The sequence below is a fragment of the Serinus canaria genome, chromosome 2 (assembly GCF_022539315.1).
Source record: "Serinus canaria isolate serCan28SL12 chromosome 2, serCan2020, whole genome shotgun sequence".
NCBI lineage: Eukaryota > Metazoa > Chordata > Aves > Passeriformes > Fringillidae > Serinus > Serinus canaria.
This window is the reverse complement of record NC_066315.1, coordinates 5410290-5430016: the sequence shown is the minus strand read 5'-3', so window position 1 is coordinate 5430016 and position 19727 is coordinate 5410290. Positions and strand designations below refer to the sequence as shown.

The 19727-nt window shown below is 39.2% G+C and overlaps 1 protein-coding gene across 1 annotated transcript in view; it reads right to left on the bottom strand.

Moving 5' to 3' along the window:
• LOC103813058 (sodium channel protein type 5 subunit alpha-like) overlaps window positions 1-11403 on the bottom strand; it is a 33792-nt gene extending 22389 nt beyond the window's left edge. The window contains exons 1-8 of the mRNA XM_030234337.2: window positions 11149-11403; window positions 9995-10113; window positions 7709-7813; window positions 6017-6145; window positions 5147-5238; window positions 4184-4387; window positions 1543-1600; window positions 650-791 (exon numbers count right to left, since the gene is read on the bottom strand). Of these exons, the coding sequence (XP_030090197.2) occupies window positions 650-791; window positions 1543-1600; window positions 4184-4387; window positions 5147-5238; window positions 6017-6145; window positions 7709-7813; window positions 9995-10113; window positions 11149-11403 (1104 nt within the window). The remainder of the gene's footprint in view (window positions 1-649; window positions 792-1542; window positions 1601-4183; window positions 4388-5146; window positions 5239-6016; window positions 6146-7708; window positions 7814-9994; window positions 10114-11148) is intronic.
• Window positions 11404-19727: the final 8324 nt, after the last annotated feature.

Sequence of the window (19727 nt, the reverse complement as noted above, 5' to 3'; positions counted from 1 at the left end):
AAGTTATTCCATATAAGGTGATGTTATGATCCCTGCTTTCTGATTGGTTAGTCTATATAAGGTATGGTTTATATAAGTGCTCTATATAAGGTATGGTTTCTGTTTCTCTTTGTTCTTTGGTTCCCTGCCCTCTATATAAGTTTGTGTTTTGCCTCATTTCACGGTCTTCTAGAGCAGCCCTACAGTGTACAGATTCTATTTTTGTTGTGCGTTGATTGTTAGTGCCCCTTTTATTTTCCTTTATTAAACTTTGATTTTTGAGCACTCCTGTTGTACCTGCCCCTACTTTAGTTACTGCTATGCTTCCAGCCAACCCAGTCCTGGGGCTGTGCCCGCCGTCAGCAGTGAGGGTTCATCCAGCAACACCCTCATAGAGGAATCACTGATTGTACATCCCATTGAGACAATCAAGGAGGCATTTTTATATTTTTGAAGACAGTACAGAACCCTTTTAGGGCTTTTTTCCAAGAGCAGGGCGAAAGGGCTGGGAAGCACTTCAGCATCCCTTTTCCAGGAGTCACAGGCAGAAGGGAAGACATGGGCTCGATGACCTGCAGCTATTGCTTTTATTTGAGGTTTCTTGTCCTCTCTGCACATTTTCTGCTTCAACTAATGAAGATAAGTTCTGAGCCCTGCACAAAACTGGTACCTGTTGGTACAGACGCTCCCAGTAGTCCTGCGTCATCAGGCGGAATAAGGAGAGAAAAGCCCAGCCAAATGTATCAAAACTGGTGAAACCATAATCAGGATTTGGCCCAATTTTACAGCATTTATAGCCAGGAGGACAGTCCCTAGAATTAGCAAAAAAAAAAAAAAAAAAAAAAAAAAAAAAAAAGTGGAGCTCTTATAAATGTGCAGATTTCAAGGAAAACTTCAGCTTTATGTAGGAGTTCTGATTACGTTTCAGCTCTGCAGTTCGTTAGAGTGCAAAACAATTTTCTACTGCAGGTAGAATTGGCTGAAAGGAGGGATGGAAAAAGCAGCACCCACAATCCAGAAACAAAGGAAGAAGACAGGCTGGAGTAGCCTACCATCCCAGGACAGCCCCCTCATCACCAATCTTCATCCCCTGCCCCTCACTGCAAAGCAGCCACATCTCCCTCCTTGCCCAAACCTGCCCTCCAAAATTCTTGGGTTTTTTTTCCAGGTTAATGCTCATGAGCCTTCACAGAGAGGAATGTCTGTCCCATGCTATACCCCAGATCTTTCACATTTTTAGCTCTCTCCATGAGAGAGCTAAAAATGTGAAAGATATGGGGTATAGCATTTAGCTCTCTCTGTACATTCATGGGAAAAAGGAAAACAACACTTCAGGAAAGTCTAAAAGACTAATTAGATCTGAATAAGCCAACTGCAAGTTCATACTTCATTCCTTACAAGACTTAAATTATTTGACTGTTTGCTATACTTTATTTTCTGTGTTTCTGTTTCTGCATTCAAGGAAAGCTTGGAATTTCTGCTTTTGTCTCACATGACTGAGCAAATACAGGAGCACTGAGGCAGAGAAAACTTCCAAGGAAGAAATAATCTTAAGTCACTCACCCACCACCAGGACCACACAGCAAAATATCCACAGTACCACTTTTCCTAGCAAAGTCATCTATTAAAAAAAAGGGAAAAAAAATTAAACCCAGAGCACTTTCTAGCCTGAATCCTCTATCATTTAATTTTATAGTGATGAGTAACCAGTGACCTGTAAGAGCGAGTGCACAGGTTTCCCATGCTCACATTAAGTGCACCAGATTGCAGGATGCCCTGGCCTCATTTACAAACATGAATGTGTGTATGCACAAATTTCAGACTGAAGGCAGTCTTTTAATGCAGAATTTTTACAGACATTATCACTTTGGCTACATCTGTATAAAGGAAATGAACAACTGGAAAACATAGGCTCAAATGCAGCCACAGAATCCAGGAGTGGTTCAGGTTGTAAGGGACTGTAAAACTCATCTCATTCCACCCCCTGCCATGGCAGGGACACCTTCCACTATCCCAGGCTGCTCCAAGCCCTGTCCAACCTGGTCTGGGACACTTGCAGGGATCCAGGGGCAGCCACAGCTTCTCTGGGCACCCTGTGCCAGGGCCTCACCTCTCTCTTAATAAAGATTTTCTCCCTAACATCTAATAGAAATTTTAAACCAACCCAATATTTGCTAAAATATTTTCCAATACTTTGCTAAAATATTTTCCAGTGTTTTTAAATGTTGGCACAAACTGGCAGAGTTCTGGTCTGTAGCAATTACCCCTCTCCAAGAATGTGTGCAAACACTGCTGGGAGTAGAACAGACCAGTTCTGTTTCCAGTGAGCAATAAAAAAGTCCAGTTGTGAGGGAGAAGAAAGAGTATTTGGTTGTGTGAATATCCACCACTGCAGAGCCAAAAGGCAGCTCCTAGCCCTGCTTAGCAGAGAAATGCAGATTTATCCATTAGGATGCTGGAGCTGTGCCCTTTCTGAACTCTTCCCCTCTTTCTCTTAGCATTAGTTACTCTGCTATCAACAGAATGAAAGTAAAAGCTTTAGCTAATAGCTAATTATCTCCATTAAGGTGTGGATTTATTATCCCAGATGTAAGGGAGGTCTCACAACTCCCTGGTGCTTCTCAAACCTTTCCTGTGCTCATCAGATAAGTCAGCATGATTCAGAGCCACCAGGAACCTTTGATATCAGCTCTGCCATACCATGTAAATACCCCATAAAGGAATTAATCCCTATCTGGGCTACTTTCCACTGGAAGTTTGCTCAGCTCTAATCCCAAAAAAAAAAAAAAAAAGTTTTATAAGAAGATTCAGTGATATAATTTCAGAGAATCATAATAAAATATATTTCTCCGTGTGGGAGATGGGAACTTCCTATAAAATCAGGAAAAAAGCAGTCCATAAAATATATAAAAATAGTTTTCTATAAAACTGAGTTTATAGGGCTGTACATCCTAAATCCTATAGGAAAGTCATTAAACCTGACTGGGCTCTCCTGTTCCTTTTGGCATAGGGTTTGAGCAACACAAAGGTTGTGAAACCACACAGATTTTATATTTCTTGAGCTGTGTTTCCTCCATACCATTGCCTTTATACAGCTTCAATGTTCTGCATATACTAAAGTATAGATATTTTTGCTTCTTGTTCTTCAGCACAGAAAATCAGCATTTTTAGCCCAACTTTGTCACATCCATGGTCTCTGCTATGGTGTTCTAGTCACTGATTGATTCCTTTTCAAGTTTGCCTTCAATTAGGAATTTTACAGCATTCTGTACATGTAAATTACTTGGTTTTTATATCCGATCTTTTGGTAGAAACAAGAAAAAAAAAGGTTTTCCTCAAAAATCTTTTCTACACTTTCTTCCCCTGGAATGAGAAGTTACTGAAAAAATCCTGTCTGAACAAATCTCCCACACAGAGTGTGGACAAACAGCAATTCTGGGTGATTTTTCATGTATTTCCAGAATTTTCATGGGAAAATTCTTCTCTCCCTGTACAACTGCTGCTGTGTCTGAACTCAGTGGGAGAGATTTTCTTCAGTGATGAAGCTTTCTTCATATTTCTGGCACAAACATTGATTATTTTGAGTCTGTTTTTTTCACATATATTGACTCTTCTCCTTTTACACAAGGCTTTGCTTTGCTGTTCTGAACTGCATCTTACAGGTGTTCCTCTGAGAATGCTTTGGTGCATTTTCAGATCTCTGCTCCATGGTTCTATCACCAGCCTCAGCCAAGGTGTAAACACAAAACATATGTATTGTAGATATCTTGTATAAGACATAAAATAAGATATATTTGATGTCAAGAAGGAAGTAATTTGACTTTTCAACAAACTCCTCAGTTTTAGAGCTGAGGAGCTGTTCCCACTGAGCAGGAAAATGAAGATGCATGGGCTCTTCAGAGCCTGTAGTAAAAGGTGAACTTTGGGGAATTACAACAGAGAATGAGCTAATGCATGCTTCAGTTATTGTCATAGCATTCAGGGAAACAGATCTGGATGTTACTGGAAAATTTGGGAGTGCTTTTTCTTATAATGAAGGGAAGGAGTACATTCCTGGATGCCTGGTCTGTCAATCAGAAGGCCATTATCAGGTAGTTACTCATCAAAATATCAATCAAAACATCCTAATTCACAGCAGTGGTTATACATGTGTGCATAGGTGTCTATAGCATCCTCTAAAGAAGAATTAGGGAGAAAACATTACCTGAATCATTAACAAACTTTTCATAACTTTCCCATGTTTTATTACAACATTCTGTAGTGTTCCTGATACACTTTTGCCTGAGATTGCCCTTAAAAAGCTGGAGGCCTATGAGGGCAAAAACACTCAGGCAGAAAACAGTCAGAATCATCACATCAGCAAGCTTCTTAACAGACTGGATAAGTGCCCCTACAATGATCTTGAGCCCTATAAAGACAATACAAAAAGGAAAAACAGGATGAAAAACTGAGATTCAAATAACATACTTGAGTCAAAACAATGTAAATTCAAATATCATACCTGATTAGAGTTAAAACAATGTATAAAAGCCAAAGCATAAGAATTACAGGACAGTATGTGGCAAATATATTTGAAATACAAGTATATTTCAGGTGAGAGTGGCTAATATGACAGAAATATTATTTTCCTCCTTTCTTTGACCCTACAATTTTAAGATATTCCTTTAATCTCTGAAAAATATTCATGCAAAGGTGATGAACCAGAGATCATCTAGTTTTCTTTATCCATGAAAAATAATATGCATAATTCAAATTATACTTCCAACACTGGTAATTTGTGAAGACAATATCCAATCTGAACCTCCCCTGGCATGGACTGATAATGTAAAATCATTAGGGGTAAAGACCCTTCAATATGCAGAATTATTTCTGTGGAACCATAGCACACACATCAGCTAAAAACCCATTCTGTAAAACTGACATTGTAAACTCTGAACAGTATCTTCAAAAGCATAATGAAAATAAACTATATTCAACATTCTTTCCAACACTTGATTCATTCTGACTGGGACAGATGAACTGAGACACTTTTTGTGTGCACAAATTCATCTGTGTCTGCAGCTTGTGAAAGATACAGGGGGTAAAAAAAGGCAAAAGCAAATGTTTTTGAATGAAGCAAAGAGGAGCTGTTAGTAGAAGAAAGTACTCAGCAAGTAAGATTTCTTACCTGGGACTACTGAAATGGTTTTTAAAGCCCTGAGAACCCTGAAAGTCCGGAGGACTGACACACTCCCCAGGTCACTGAATGCTCCCACATACCTGTAAAGAGCAGATGTGAAATACCAAGGGCTTGAACAGAGTTAACAGGCAGTTATTTACAGGGGTCATTCTTGCATGTCAATCTTTCCAAGCAGATTTTAAGCATGAAAAAGCTACATATCAAGGATTTGTCTGAAGACTTATAAAGTGGAAATGCATTTCTTCATTATTAGGGTTTCCCTCTGAGGTGGCTCCTGGATTGTGCACAGCTGCTTTTCTGTGAGCATCTTTAAGCATCATTCCTTTAAAATACAAAGGTACCACTAATTATTATGAATTTACAAATGCTGGCTGAGCTGTTTTAATCTCCCTCCTGTGGATGCATTTAACCAGTATATAGAAGCTTGCTAATTACCAGAAAATCAGGCTTTAACTATGATTTTAGGAGATGGAGGTGTAATTTAATCCACTATCCTGGTGTCTATACCCATCACCCTAACTGCAAAATTACGCTTTCATTCATAGGGTCAGCAAGTCTGTATTTATACCCAGCTCTTACATTTCACCAGTCTCAACACATCCATTCACAGATACCCACCTCTGGGAATATCTTGCTCTGCACAGCTCTGTTCTCTTCTTGAAACACTACAACATTATTGTAATACAGGGAGTGCTAAACGAGGGGAAATGTCAATGTTCTAGATAGTTTCAGGTGCAATTAGGAGCCATGGGCTGGTTTTTAAACCACAGGCAGCCTTTTGCACCACAGCAATGACAATTTCTAGCACAGACAGAGCAGGCAGGTAATCCATATTTAATTTTATTTGTTCCCACTTACGCCATGACAATAACGGTGAAATCCAACCAGTTCCAGGGATCCCGAAGGAAAGTGAATTCATTTAGACAGAATCCTGTTGCCAATATTTTTATCAATGATTCAAAAGTATAAATGCCAGTGAAAGTAAATCTAAGGAGGGGAGAAAAGAGCCAAAGGGAAAAAGCAGTGTTAGCACTCAACAGTAGAGGCACAGTCAGACTATTTAATGTCTGGGCCAGCAAAATGAGACAATGCTGGGGAGAACAAACAGATTGCTGCTGGATTTCAGTGTATTCCATCATTATCTGGTTCACATGGAGCTGGAGGCAGTAGCTGACTGCAACCTGGACATGGCATTGGTGTGCAACCCATGACACACTTTTTGGCATTCGACAATTTTTTCCAAATTCTTTCATGTGAGACCCCATAATTTCAGAAATACCAGACTCCCAGTTACTAGGTAAAATAAAGATCAACATTTCTATCTTCCTCCAGTTTCAAGTGGCCAAGTGAACATGTGATGTGTTATTTCCTTTGGGCACACAGCAACCATTTCTGTGTAGAATATGTGAAACACTTAGATAAATACAAGAGTAGAGGGTTTTCAATTTAAGATGGCAATTATTCTTATTAATGGAAAATTATCAGTAAAAGCTCTTCTGGACTTAACTGAGTGCACTTATAATTTCAAGGAGGCAGCAATATCCCTACAGAATTCAAAAGGCTTTCATTTGGTAGTCAGCAAATGCACTAAGAAATCATATGGATGTAATGCTTCCCTTTTAATTTGGAAAGAAGCATTCTGAAATTATTCTTGAAATGCATTTGAATGGTAGCTGGTGTCAACAGCAGATACAACTCTGATCCAACCTTTGACTCTCTCATAGGTAAAGAAGCACCTCAGCATCTTCTGGTGTTTTAATACCATGCAGAGTCTTGTTCCTGCTTGCATGACAGTTTGGCATTCTAAGCTGTTTCAGTGTCATTGAACATGAGCTAGTAAAAAATACTTTTAAACCTGATTTTAATACTAAGTATTTAGGAATCTTTTCCTTCATGGTAGGTGTTAGAATTATCAGTATTCACTTTCTAGCGTTTTTGCCAAAGTGAAAAAGTGACAGCTGAAATAGTCTCTAAGAAAACTCCAACATCAACAAACCCATGACATTATACATTTCAAGACTGACTGCAAAACATGGATTTATTGTTATTTATTAACATTGCAGGTGTTGGCAGCACCGAAGATAAAAGCTTTCCATTCTAACAGCACTCTGTAGGCCAAGTGCTTCTGACAGGACGTTTTATTAGAGCAAAACTCAGCATTTCAATATAATTAGCCAGAATTTTGAAACGCAGCAACTCCCATGTGCTCAATCAGCATCAGTAACAACAGGAAATACATCTTGATAGAGAACAAATAATTACTGAGTAACTTCAGAGAGTGGGAAGACTGGAGCAGCAGAACAGACATGAAGCCAGTTCAACAGTGGAACTTAATCTGTGCCTACTCTCTCCTATAACATCAAAATTATTGTATGTATTGGGCTTAAAGACAAAACTACTGCCTCAAATAAAATCTAAATTTAAAAACCCCCTTAAGACAAGCAACTTTCCTTTTAAATCTCCCACAAACTATCTCGAGTGAAAGTGTCAGGTCTCAATAACTCAATGCAGCTACATAAATAAAAAATATACATACCCACAGATACTTACTCAACATATGTGTTCCATGAAGGTGATGAAGACTTAGATGACTCAGTCAGAGCCATGAATACACAATTAGTTATAATGGTGCACATGATAAACCAGGTGAACAATGTAAGTCATGGGAGTAAAGGCAAAGAATATGACATGGATTCAGAAATGTAACTAAATATTGCATCAGTCACTGGCTGATGTTATCTGGATTTTTGTTTAAAGCACTTGTAAGAACAGCATGCACAGATATTCAGTGATTTTGAGCCATGCTAGATGACAACACACTACTGCTGTTATTCAGGGACTTCTGTATTGATTACAGAACTGCTGCTCTAAGCATTTCCAGCCTGGAGAAAGGACCCTCAACCACTTTAGGATTGGGTGGAAGGATGCAATTTTAGTTTCAGGTTTTGGCATACAAGTTAAACACTTGCCCAAATCACACAGGTGGAGCCCAAACCTACCTCTGACCTGGCAAAGCTCTTATCTTCCAAAGGACAGCACGAAATCTGACAAGGTGATTGCAGGAGTCTCAAACAACTCTAGATCATAGAATCACAGGATATGCTGAGTCTGAAGGAACCACATCAGGATCAGCAAGGCCAAGTTCTGGCACTTTCTTGGACATCTCAAACGTCACATCATGTGCTTGAGAGCATTGCTTCAGGCTGGTGCTGTGATAGCTCTCTTGGGGAGCCTGTTCAGTGCCTACCCACCCCTGGGTGGAGAACCTTTTCCTGTTATCCAACCTAAACCTCCTCTGGCTTGGCTACAGCTGTTTCCTCAAGTCCTATCACTGGTCACCAAAGCAAAGACATCAGGGCCTGCCCCTCCACTGCCCCTCACAAGGAAGCTGAAGACCAGAAATGAGTCTCCCCTCAATCTCCTTTTCTCCAGCCTGAACAGACCAAGTGCCCTCAGCCACTCCCCATGTGGCTTCTCCTCCAGACCATTCATCTTCACTGCCCTCCTTTGGATGCTCTCTAATAGATCAATGGGGTTTTTAGATTGTGATGTCCATGTTGAGCCAGCTCTAGGGGCTCCCCAGGTGCTGTCTGGGACCTGCTGGCCCAGAGAACAGCAGCTTGGGCAGCTACCTCAGCTTTGGTGGACACCAAAGCTCAACACATGACTCTGGAGCTGGATCTCATGCCTTGTTGTACCACACATGTGGGCAATCCGTAGGGTAAAGAACTATGGGAAAGACATCCTTCTTTGCCATTGTCCATCCTCTCCATCCTCACCAAAAAGAAAAATTCCTGGCTTTAGCTCTAGCTATGGTTCAGCTGTCAGAAGGAGCTGAGCTACTCCTGGAAATGCCAATGTCAGCCAGCTTCTGTCCAGAGAAGGCTACGGATGAGAGGCATTGCTGTTCCAGGGATGTCTGCACACTCTTGTGATGACAGCCTCGAGCCACTGGTTAGCTCACACCACAGAGCCAGGAGATGGCTGGAAATCTGAAATCCCCACAGGGACATCACAGACTCCACTCTGGGTCTGATTCAGTCTGAAGCCACAGCTCAGGTGTCCTTCCCCAATTCCAAAGTGGAGCAACACACTTGTGATTCCCACCCCTAAATTTGATATATGAGTTGGGATCTTATATTACTTTTATACATATATATATATATATATATAGATATATATATATATATATATATATATATATACATACACATATCTTATATGTATATATATATATATATATATTATCATATATTTTATACATATATATACATATCTTATATACTTTTATATATACCCTGCAATCGAATTCCTGAAATATTTACCTTCATATACCACATGTACACTTTTTGAATCTCATTTCCCAAAGAAAGTAAGTTTACATGGTTTTTTTTTCTATGTGTTTTCCTGTGTGTACATGCCTATCTCAACCTTTCTCAGAAAACTGGCCAGTGGTTGATCAGCTTTGGCACATGAGTTGAATTTAATTCCCACATTTGGGTAAGCAGAACATGAAAAAGAGGATGGAGATCTTATCAATCTTCTCAGTGGTAAAGGCTTCAGAATGAGATACTTGTTTATGACACATCAAGAAATCAATATCAGAGCTCAAAACACAAATCTGTAGAAAATCAGGCTTAATAAGCTAAATACTCACAAAACTTATTGCTAAATATCACGAAAGCACTAAAAACACTAATAACATCTAAGGTGATTCATAATCAAAATCTGTCTGTAGTGAAGAACCAGAGTAACTCAATGCTGTAAAATACAAAAGGACAGGATTGTGTAGGGTTTTATAATCAAAAAGAGCGAATAAAGCTGATAAAAGGATATGAATGTACTAAAATTTTAATTGCTCTTCTTCGTATTGGGTGGAAGGGACTGAAGATCCACAGGGCACGTGTAGCAGTAAATCTGTAGATTGTTTTCTGCTTGTTTAGCACTATGAAAATCTTTTAAAAATAAACAAACAAGAATTTGTCAGGAAGTTGAACACAGAACTTATTTTTGTGCCACATCCTCTTGTGTCAGTCATAAGCAAGAGCTTGAATCTCACTTTAGCCTGGTTAACTGCAAAGGCTGAATAAATTTGCTATCCTTTCATCAGAAACTTTAACTCTCAGGCTGCAAATTATTCCTTAGCACAAATTTCTTTTTTCAGCCTTGTGATTTGCAAAGAGCCATGCACAGAATTAATCTTGCTTATGATTATTCTCTTAAAATAGAATGAACCCCTCACTGACTCAAGATATGCAAGAGGTGCAAGGAAGAACTGCAGCTTTTTTCTTTATTTGCTGTTGGTGACAATGATCCTCTAGCTCCTAGACTGTAGAAATTAGTTCTATGTCTAACCTCCTCTCAAGCAAAAAGCGTAATTCCCAATGGATTAGTTTTCATTTCTCTGTTTGTTATTGAAAATCATATTATTCAATATGTCACAACTGGAATATGGAGCTTGAATCAGGAGGTTGTAAGGATTCGTCAACAATTGTTTTAAAATTATCTTTATGCTTAAGTATAATTTATTGTATATGTAAGTGGAACAAAAGCATTGAGATGGAGGGAAACACATTGTTCAAAACTATGGAATTTACAAAAATGTACAAAATTATGTACAAAATGTACAAAATTACTATAACTCCTAATTATTATAATTTCTTTCTAGCTTCCCCTTTTCGTCCTTTATCCAGTTTATTTTTTCTGCTCCTATTCTGATTCAGATCTTAATTGATTTCATAGTATTTCACTCTTAAAATTTAAAGTTAAGCTTTTCTTAAAAAAGATTACAGCACATCACTCAGCTATGCCAGCTGCGTGCATTGTTTAACCTAGAAAGGGAAGAGAATTTGTGTAAAGTGATGTAAGCAAAACTCTTTGACAGATTGCCCACAGAAACTTTTGGCAATACAATAAATTATATAAATTAAATTAAATTATATTAATTTAATTAATTAAAAATAAAATCCAAGTATTTTGGTGGCTCTAACCTTATGATCTTTGTAGTAGGGGTCGAGATCCTCCAGTGGTTCCCCAATGAGCTCTGGAGGAGGATTTCCATAGAGAGCTGGCAACTTCTGGAAAGCTTTTAGGTCAAGCTGAGGACGTGCCTTCTCCTCGGGTTTCTGCTCTGTGGTATTTTTTGGACAATTCTTTTTGGCAGCAATTCTCTTTTTGATTGCTGCCAAGGATTCCTGGGTGAACCTGCGGAAGTTGTTGGTGCCAGGCAGCAGGAATTCAGCCATTTTTCATGCTTCTCTTCCTTTAGTCTGTCATTAATTCTGTCCAAACAATAGAAACAAGTAGAAAGGAAGTCAAGTAACTCCAAAACAGGCAAGTTATGGAAATGAAACAACTGTTTGCCCATGCATGGCTGAGAACATCAACTTTCTAAGCCATCAGCTTCTACAAAAATAAAAAAAAAAAAAACAATTAAAAAAGGAAGAAAATATATTATAAACACCTTTTTCAGTGAGATGTCTGCTCAGTGTTTTTTTGAATTTTATGCACAGACAGGATGTGAGCAAACCTCCATAAACATAAGAGTGTGTTTGGAGCACTTCAAACAAGATAGACATTATCCTAAATGCTCTTGAGCTGCTCAGAAAAAAAAAAACCCTTCTCTTCTGGTTCAGCCCAATATTTGGAAATGGGACAGTAAAACCCATCCAACTGCAACATCAAACGTGTGGAAGTTGTCAGCAAAGGAGGATCAAGTATTGAATTAACTAGTGCAGATGGGAATACTCAGATGGAAAGTCCATCCTGGTGGAGACAGCACAGGAATGAGCAGCATCCAAGAGAATTTAATCTGTTACCCACAGAGCATGGAGCACAGAAATGCTTGATCCGACAAAGTTTGTATTTTATGCCTTCCTCTCAGAACAAAAATATTGAGAATAAGCTAGGAAAACACTTTGCATTTTTGATTCAGAAATCTGGCCAGGTTTTGAATAGAATCCATGAGTGCATGCTCTGCAAGGAGATTTCTCAAAAAAATTTTCTTTGATTATGACCTCTTGGAGGACATTGTTAATTCAGTAAGGGGTCAGGGAACTCCTGAGCCAGTGCAGCCCCACCTGCACCCTGTGCAATGATCCCACCTGGCTGAGGCACAGAAGATCACCTTAGAGACACATAGCCAGGATTTTTCATTCAGAAGCTGCCACCATCCCTTCAAGTGTGCTTCAAATTTCACTCCACAATAGCAGTGAGAGCTTAATCTTGAAATTTAAGTCCTCCTGCCAGACAACCTGTTCTTTCACCTTTCCTTTCCAGACACTATGTGGAACATCCCAGGAAAACACAGCCTGAACCAACAGGCTTTGTTTTACTTTGTAAACAATTTTCTGTATGTGCTGACTGCCCGTGTCTTCCCCTGTCATGCAATGCCTTTTCATTTCTCCCCAGATACAGCATGATTTCAGTTGACCTCACATTGCTGAGCTGTAGGAAACCATTGCTCTGAGAACAGCTGGAGGCCAGTGACAAACTAACTGCAGTGAAATTGCTCCATTTTTGCAGTCTGCCTGCCTCTCCCATTAAAGCAGCACACAAAATTATGAATATGAGAAGTAACCCTTGCTCCCAGCACAAATTAACATCATTTCTGGAAGAGAAATAGGACAGTCAGGCAAGAATACTCATTATTCCATACTTTTCAATATCAGGTTAACAGTCTGGAAGCTGTCTGTAGTATTACAGTAAAAATAAAAACTACAACATCCACTCCCAAGATTTCAAGCCTTCATCTGGACAAAGTGGGGTTTGTTTTGTTGATGTTCAGAGTAACTCAGATGTTGTGGTATCAGTAATGGGAGCTGTAAACGATGCATGAAAAGATGCAATTTCTGTGCAATGCACGGAGGGAATACAGTAATTACTTTATTAGGCTTTGTGCCAAATTTTCCAAACATACCCATCCCTCCACTTCCATGAAAGTTTACCTGATCTCAAAAGTTCACCATTAAAATTCTGTGTTTGTTTTCAATTTGCAGATTTCATTGTGGTTTTATGTCTTCCCTTCCAAGGAACCATCTTGTAACCTTCCAGAAAATAAACTTGGATTCTCACACCATTTCCCCTCAAGACTATTCCAGGGCAGAGGAGATTCTAGGAAAACAAGAGGTTGTTGGCTAAAGCCAAGGATGGGGAATTAGAAGGAAGCAGGAGGGCACCTAGAGCCTGGAGTCCTTTGTCAGAGCTGGAGAGCAGGCAGGGAGATCTTTCCTGGTGGTTTTATAAATTGCTTCAAACAATTATGGAAAAATTAATTTTTCAAACATTAGGGGAAGGAAATCAAGCCTTGAGCTTGTTGTCTCACATGTCAGCAGCAAAATTTCCATGAGAACAGCTGCAAGCCATGGAGCAAAAGGCTAAAACTGCACTTTCATCCATGGGCAATGCTGAACAAATCAGCCTAATGCTGAATAAAATCTAACAGTTGTTAGAAATTGAGTAATTGGGGACAAAATGTCCCTGATTCATTCAAGCATCCTTAAAAATATCCTCAAAACAATTTCTGTTACTCATAGTCTCAGGGAGGGTGGCACACAAAAGACAGTTGAGATGTATTTAGTTTTTATGTGAGCAGGTATCAATGGAGCAATTTGACCTAAAGTCGAAAAAAATGTCAATTCAAAACCATTTTCCCCTTCATATCACAGAATAAACAAAGTACCGTTTTGGCCTTTTCTCAAGACTTGAAATACCTACAAAACAGTGTGACATTTAGTATCTCTGGAAAATCAAAATTTTTCTTATCCTTGGCATTCCTGAAGACCAAACACTGATAATGAAATCACCATGTTCAATGAATAATTATTTAAATTAAAAGCCATAAAGAAACAAACAAAAAAGCATTTATAATATTTTTATCAGCTGTCAAACATACTTTCTATGAATTATTTCTCAAATACCAAAATGTGTAGCTGGATATATTTCCAAAGTAAGGATGCCTTATTCCAAATTTATTTTCCTCTTTAGGAATATTCTTTGTGAATAGATTGGGAAACAAGATTATTTTCAAAGATATTTTCTCTCTTTTAATTGTGATAACAATCACCCCAGTTCAATCCCAGCTAATGAATAAAATTGTTCACAATTATTTGCTTTTATGGCTTTGTCATCTGTTATAAAAAGAGGTGGAAAATGTTGATTATTCCTGTGTTCAGCATGACCAAAGTAATTAGTATGAGCAGAGTGGCCAGGATTACCCTATTTCTTTTTGTTTGGTTGTTTTTTTAACTTGGCAGATTGTTACAAATGCTTCACTTGGGCTGTGTTGCATCTTTCTACACCTGAATTTCCAGAGGAGAGGTCAAATTTTTCTAGAATTAAATTTAAAAAGTGTAAGTAATTGCAGATCAAAGCTTCTGTAGAACTGTTCTACTCTTTCCCCAAAAACATTTCTGGGTTTTGAGGCAGATGATTTAATCAAACCAAACTTACATATTCTAATGGCCCTTAAGATACACATTAAAATAACACTTGTATCTCAACACATGTAACTTTTTAATCAAAGAATAATTTGGGTTGAAAGGGAACTTAGGTGGTTCCTCAAAATGGGTAAATCGTGAGGTCAGGGCTTTACCCAGACAAATCTCCAGGAACAGAGCTGGCACAACCTCTTTGAGTGACCTGTTCCAATACTTGACTGTCTCAGCCCATTTGGATCCCCCTTTTAATTTTATTGCTTTAATTTATGCCTCTTGCCTTCTCACTATACAAAACTGTCACAACAAAATAGAAAGAAAATCTGGCATTCACAGAATAATTGAATGGGTTGGGTTGGAAGGGATCCTTCAGATCATCCAATTCCCACCTCCTGCCATGGCAGGGACACCTTCTATTATCCCAGGATGCTCCAAGCCCTGTCCAGCCTGGCCTTGGACACTCCCAGAGATGGGGCAGCCACAGCTTCTCTGGGCACCCTGTGCCAGGGCCTCACCACCCTCATGGGAAAGAATTTTTCCCTAATATCCAGTTTAAATCAGTTTAAATCCATTGCCCTGTCACTCCATTCTCTTGTCCCTAGTACCTCCCCAGCTCTCTTGGAGCCCCTTTAGGCACTGGAAGGGGCTCTGAGGTCTCCCTGGAGCCTTCTCCAGGCTGAACAACTCAACTCTCTCAGTCTGTCTCTTATTTGAAAAGTAAAAAGCACCCCCAAATGCCTCTCTATAAGGAGAGCACACATTACCCCTTCTTCAGCCCATTTAGTCACTGCTCCATTGCAGCCTGCAAGGAACTTCTCCCAGATCTGGTTTCCACCATCCTGTGCAGCTCCACTGAGATTGCCAAGGGAGGCAGACCCTACACACTCCTTGAAATCAGCAAAACTGTGAATTCAGAGCTGCTAATGATGAGTAAATACAGAGATTAACACAGACACAGGAGAATACAAAAAAAAAATTGCAACAGATTTTTCTTACTAATGAGAGAGAAATCCCTACTCTTTAAACTGGGATTTACAATTTACTGTTCTGGGCTGGAGAATGAAGGTAGCAAACAGCATGGAGATTGACAAAAGAATTCAGCTGATAAAGCCCATCAGCATTCATCCAGAAAGCCTCTCTGGGTGGGATTCATTTCCCCTCAGTGTAAACATCTTGGAGTTACACAGCTACACCTCCACAAACTCCCACGCTGCCTGCTGGGACCCCTTTTCACATTTACTTCAGGAAAGAAATACCAGTTGACTACAACTGATGACCTGAGATGGCTCAAGTGAGACAAGATAAATTCAACCCTTTGCATCCATTACACCTACTCTTCTCACTGCCTCTATTAATGGACACCTGCTCAACTTCCAAAGATTGGTGGTTCTACACTCAGTGGTGGGACTGGGCAAACATCATTAGTCACCAGCAGACTGTAAACACATAAAAATTCCATGATTGCCTAATACTGAATTGTCTCATTAATGATTACTTCCAGCACAAGCCTTCTTAGCAATTAGTGAAGCGTTAAGTCACATTTTCTTTTGCCTGGTAAGGGGGCACTAATTTTCAGCTACTTTGCCATCATAAATAATTTAAATCTGTGCAGAGATCACTTTCTGTAAGTGCTTGAGCAGTCAATTGACAAGTTGTCAAATGGCCAGTTGCAAGCACAGGAACTCTGTGGCAGCACGGGAGTGAACCTGAGAGAGAAGAGCTGAAAAGCTGTTCATGACCATGGATGAACCCATTGCTGCTGGAGTTAGGATGAGTTAGGTGGAATCACCTGGCCATTACCATCAGCTCATGAACTCTGACTGGTAGCTTTGGTGTCCCCAAGGAAACAGCCAAAGCGTGGAAACCACCTGCTGGTCATCAAGAAGCACAAAAGCCTCCAAAAGTGGCCAGAACAAGATTGTAAAAGCCAACAGCAAATGGGGCAATGTGGTTTGCACTGAGTCTTCATCATCCAGGCATTCCCTGCCCATCCCTGTCCCTAAGGAGAGTGAGTGTCACCAGAAAATAAGGAAAGATTGGTTGGAAAGTCCATGAGCCAACAACAGGATTTGGAATTATCTCCCCAACCTCTGAGGAGCCCAGGAGTGGAGAAGACCCCTCAGAACAGGGGTTGGAGCTGTCTTACAGGAAAGTTAACTTCTAAAATTGCGTGTATTTGTGGTTAAATTATGATAATATCTGAACCCACTGATCCTCCACACTGTGGCTTTATATGGTGGCAACTGCACAAAGAATTGAGACAATCTCTTATTTGGATTAATTGAGATACTCTCTTTCCTCTGCTGTTACCAAGGAAACTGGTCAGGTGCTGGTCAGATGACAGGGGAATAAACCTCAGGTGTGAGGTTTTACAAAACAAAGAGAAGAAACAGGACAGGACCCACTCCTCTCCTAACTTGAATAAGAAATGGAATATGTCATGATTTAGAAGTGCCACACCAAGAAATATCAGCAGGTCTGGGGACAGATTTAAGAAGTGTGACCAGACAATGTGAATCACTCACCTTCATCACTCTGAAGTGGGGAAGAGGAGGAGGAAAAGGAGAAGGAGAAAGGGAAATTCATTCATTTCACCCAGCTTAAAAGGGTCCTGCCCAAGAAGGACAGTGGAAGGAAGGAGAATGTGCTGCAGGTTACACTGGGCTGCCAGGATCGGGGGCAAGCTGTGATTTTTAACCATACATTTTCGACAGTGCTGTACTGACCCATCTGCAGATTTTATGCATACTCAAGCTTTGAAGCAAACAGGGGGAATCTGAGTTGCCTTCACCACTAAGGAATGAGAGCTGTGCTCTCGTTGCCTCCAATATCCAAGAGTTTAAGGACATCCATGTAAGAATTGCAGTTATTGGCTTAAGTTTTTTTGCATTTGAGATTTAGGCTTTTACAGGTCAGGCTGACAATGTGTCAGATTTTTCATCTTTCACATGTAAACAGTGTTTCAAAAGTGGTTAATATGAGTAATATTTCTATAAACTTATATTAACATGACTTGATTACAACAAACAAAAGCTGCAGATAGTCATGGTTTGGATTTTGGACTGTTACCATTAACAGAAAGTAGTAAATGCACCAAAAGTATCAAAGACTTGCCATCTTTTCATTCTGAAGATTCCTTTAATTGTGTACATTTTGATACAAAAAGGTCTCTCAGCAGCTAAATATAAGGAGGAAAAATCTTAGGACAAAATTCAAGAGAAATGTTTCTCCCAAGACCATTACAAAATTTAGCTGGTCCATGAAAGAAAACCCGTCATCTGTCACTAAAACACAATGAAAAATGCTTTTAACTATAAGTTTAGAAAAAAAATTATTTTGAATCCCCAGTCTCAATTTTAACTTAGATTGCCAAAGGTTTAGTAGTTCCATAATTTAATGAAATATTAAAATTACACCGTCTTTTGTTTGACAGTTTTCTAAATATATTAAAATGTATCTAATCAGAAGTTACTTCTGAAGAAACCATTTGCATTAGGTATGTCATTTAATAGTGTCACTTATTAAGGACATGCATAATGTCATTAGGTTCCTCACTTTCCTTTATTAAATTCAATATTTGCCCTTTTCAAATTTTGAAAACTTGAATTTCAAAAAACTTTTTCTTTGTGGATATGGAAAATAATCTCAGATCAAGTCAAACAATTGCAAAGAAACCCAAAATGTAACAAACACAGCAAAAAAATTAAAACCTTTGAGACATGAAAAAGGAGCAGCACCTGTACCATAGGAGGAACCTCCAGAGCATCTAGTTTTCCCAGGTCTCACTTATTAGTTTATTTTGCCCCAGAGTTTATCATGATAAAAGCATTCTCCAGGCACAGTACAGCATATTCCACAAATAAAATATATGCAATTCTGCCTTATTCACACACACACACACACAAATCTATTTAAAATAGGTCTCAAAAGGTCTTAAAATAAGTCTCTCATTCTTAAGTCTCAAAAAAACAAATGTTTGTATCAGAATCATATTACTAAACATAAACCTATGTAAGAGAGAGTAATGTTATAAAATGTAAGGTTATTGAAATTTTTCTTTCTTTACTTTTAAATAAATATTATAACTAGAAAATCTGAAGGTTTTAGATAATTATATATATATAAAATCTGCAATTTTCATACTCAGAAAAAATCTTTCTTATACACCTAATCACTTTTCTAAGATTCTGTTTTTGACCCTAGTTAACTTATTTCAGCAAAATAAGTCAAAAACACTTGGGAAACTCCTGTTCAAAGGAATAAATAAATATTTACTCCTTCCCAATTCCACTTCTTTTCATGCTACTCAGCAAGAAAAATTTGCTGCTCAGGTTCTTTAATGATTTTTAGGCAAATAAAAGGTGACTGAATTCTATAGAAGAGTCTACCACAAACCACCTTTTTTTTTTTTATTTCCTAAGAAGAGAAAGTGCAGTAAACCACAGGACTTACATTATTTTCCATCCCTCTAAGTGAAGGTTCAAGGAGTCACTTCTTTCTGTGCAAGAGGAGCATTATGTCAGCCCAGCTGTCACCCCAGAAACAGTTGGAAAAACCTCCCCAGTGCCTTTCCCATCCCTGTGCCCCCGTGCAGCGCTCCCTCAGCACTCTGGAGATGCTGTTCCTCCAGGAACTGTGCTATTTGTACATGGGGGTGTTGAGGGAGGTGTCTGTGAGAGCCATGGAAGGAGCTGAAGTGATTACACAGGGTCTCCTGGGAAAGGCAGGAGCTCAGTTGGGGAGGCTTCCAAGCTGAGCATTCCTCAGTGATCCTGTTTCATCCCTGGGTTTCTGAGAGCCTTTCGCAGAAAACTGGGAGTGAGGCTGGGCAAAGTGGGTGGGAAACACGGAGGAAAATGTGTTTGTCAACCTCACAGAGGGGGATGTCTGTGCTCTAACAGATTGTCTGTAAAGGTGTTGCCCTTTATGTTTTCTTTGATTATCTCAGTTTCAATCCTCTGCTTTGGTACAGTGCAAAAAATACAAGGGTGGGTCTAGAAAGTTGTGGGGGTACCAGATGTCAGTTTCTCTGGATCTGGATTGAAGGCACTTGAGACAGCAGTTCATGTTCAGACTCAGGTGTTTATTATTTCTCATCAGTAAAACAGTCTCACAGCTGGGAGTTCAGCAGCTTT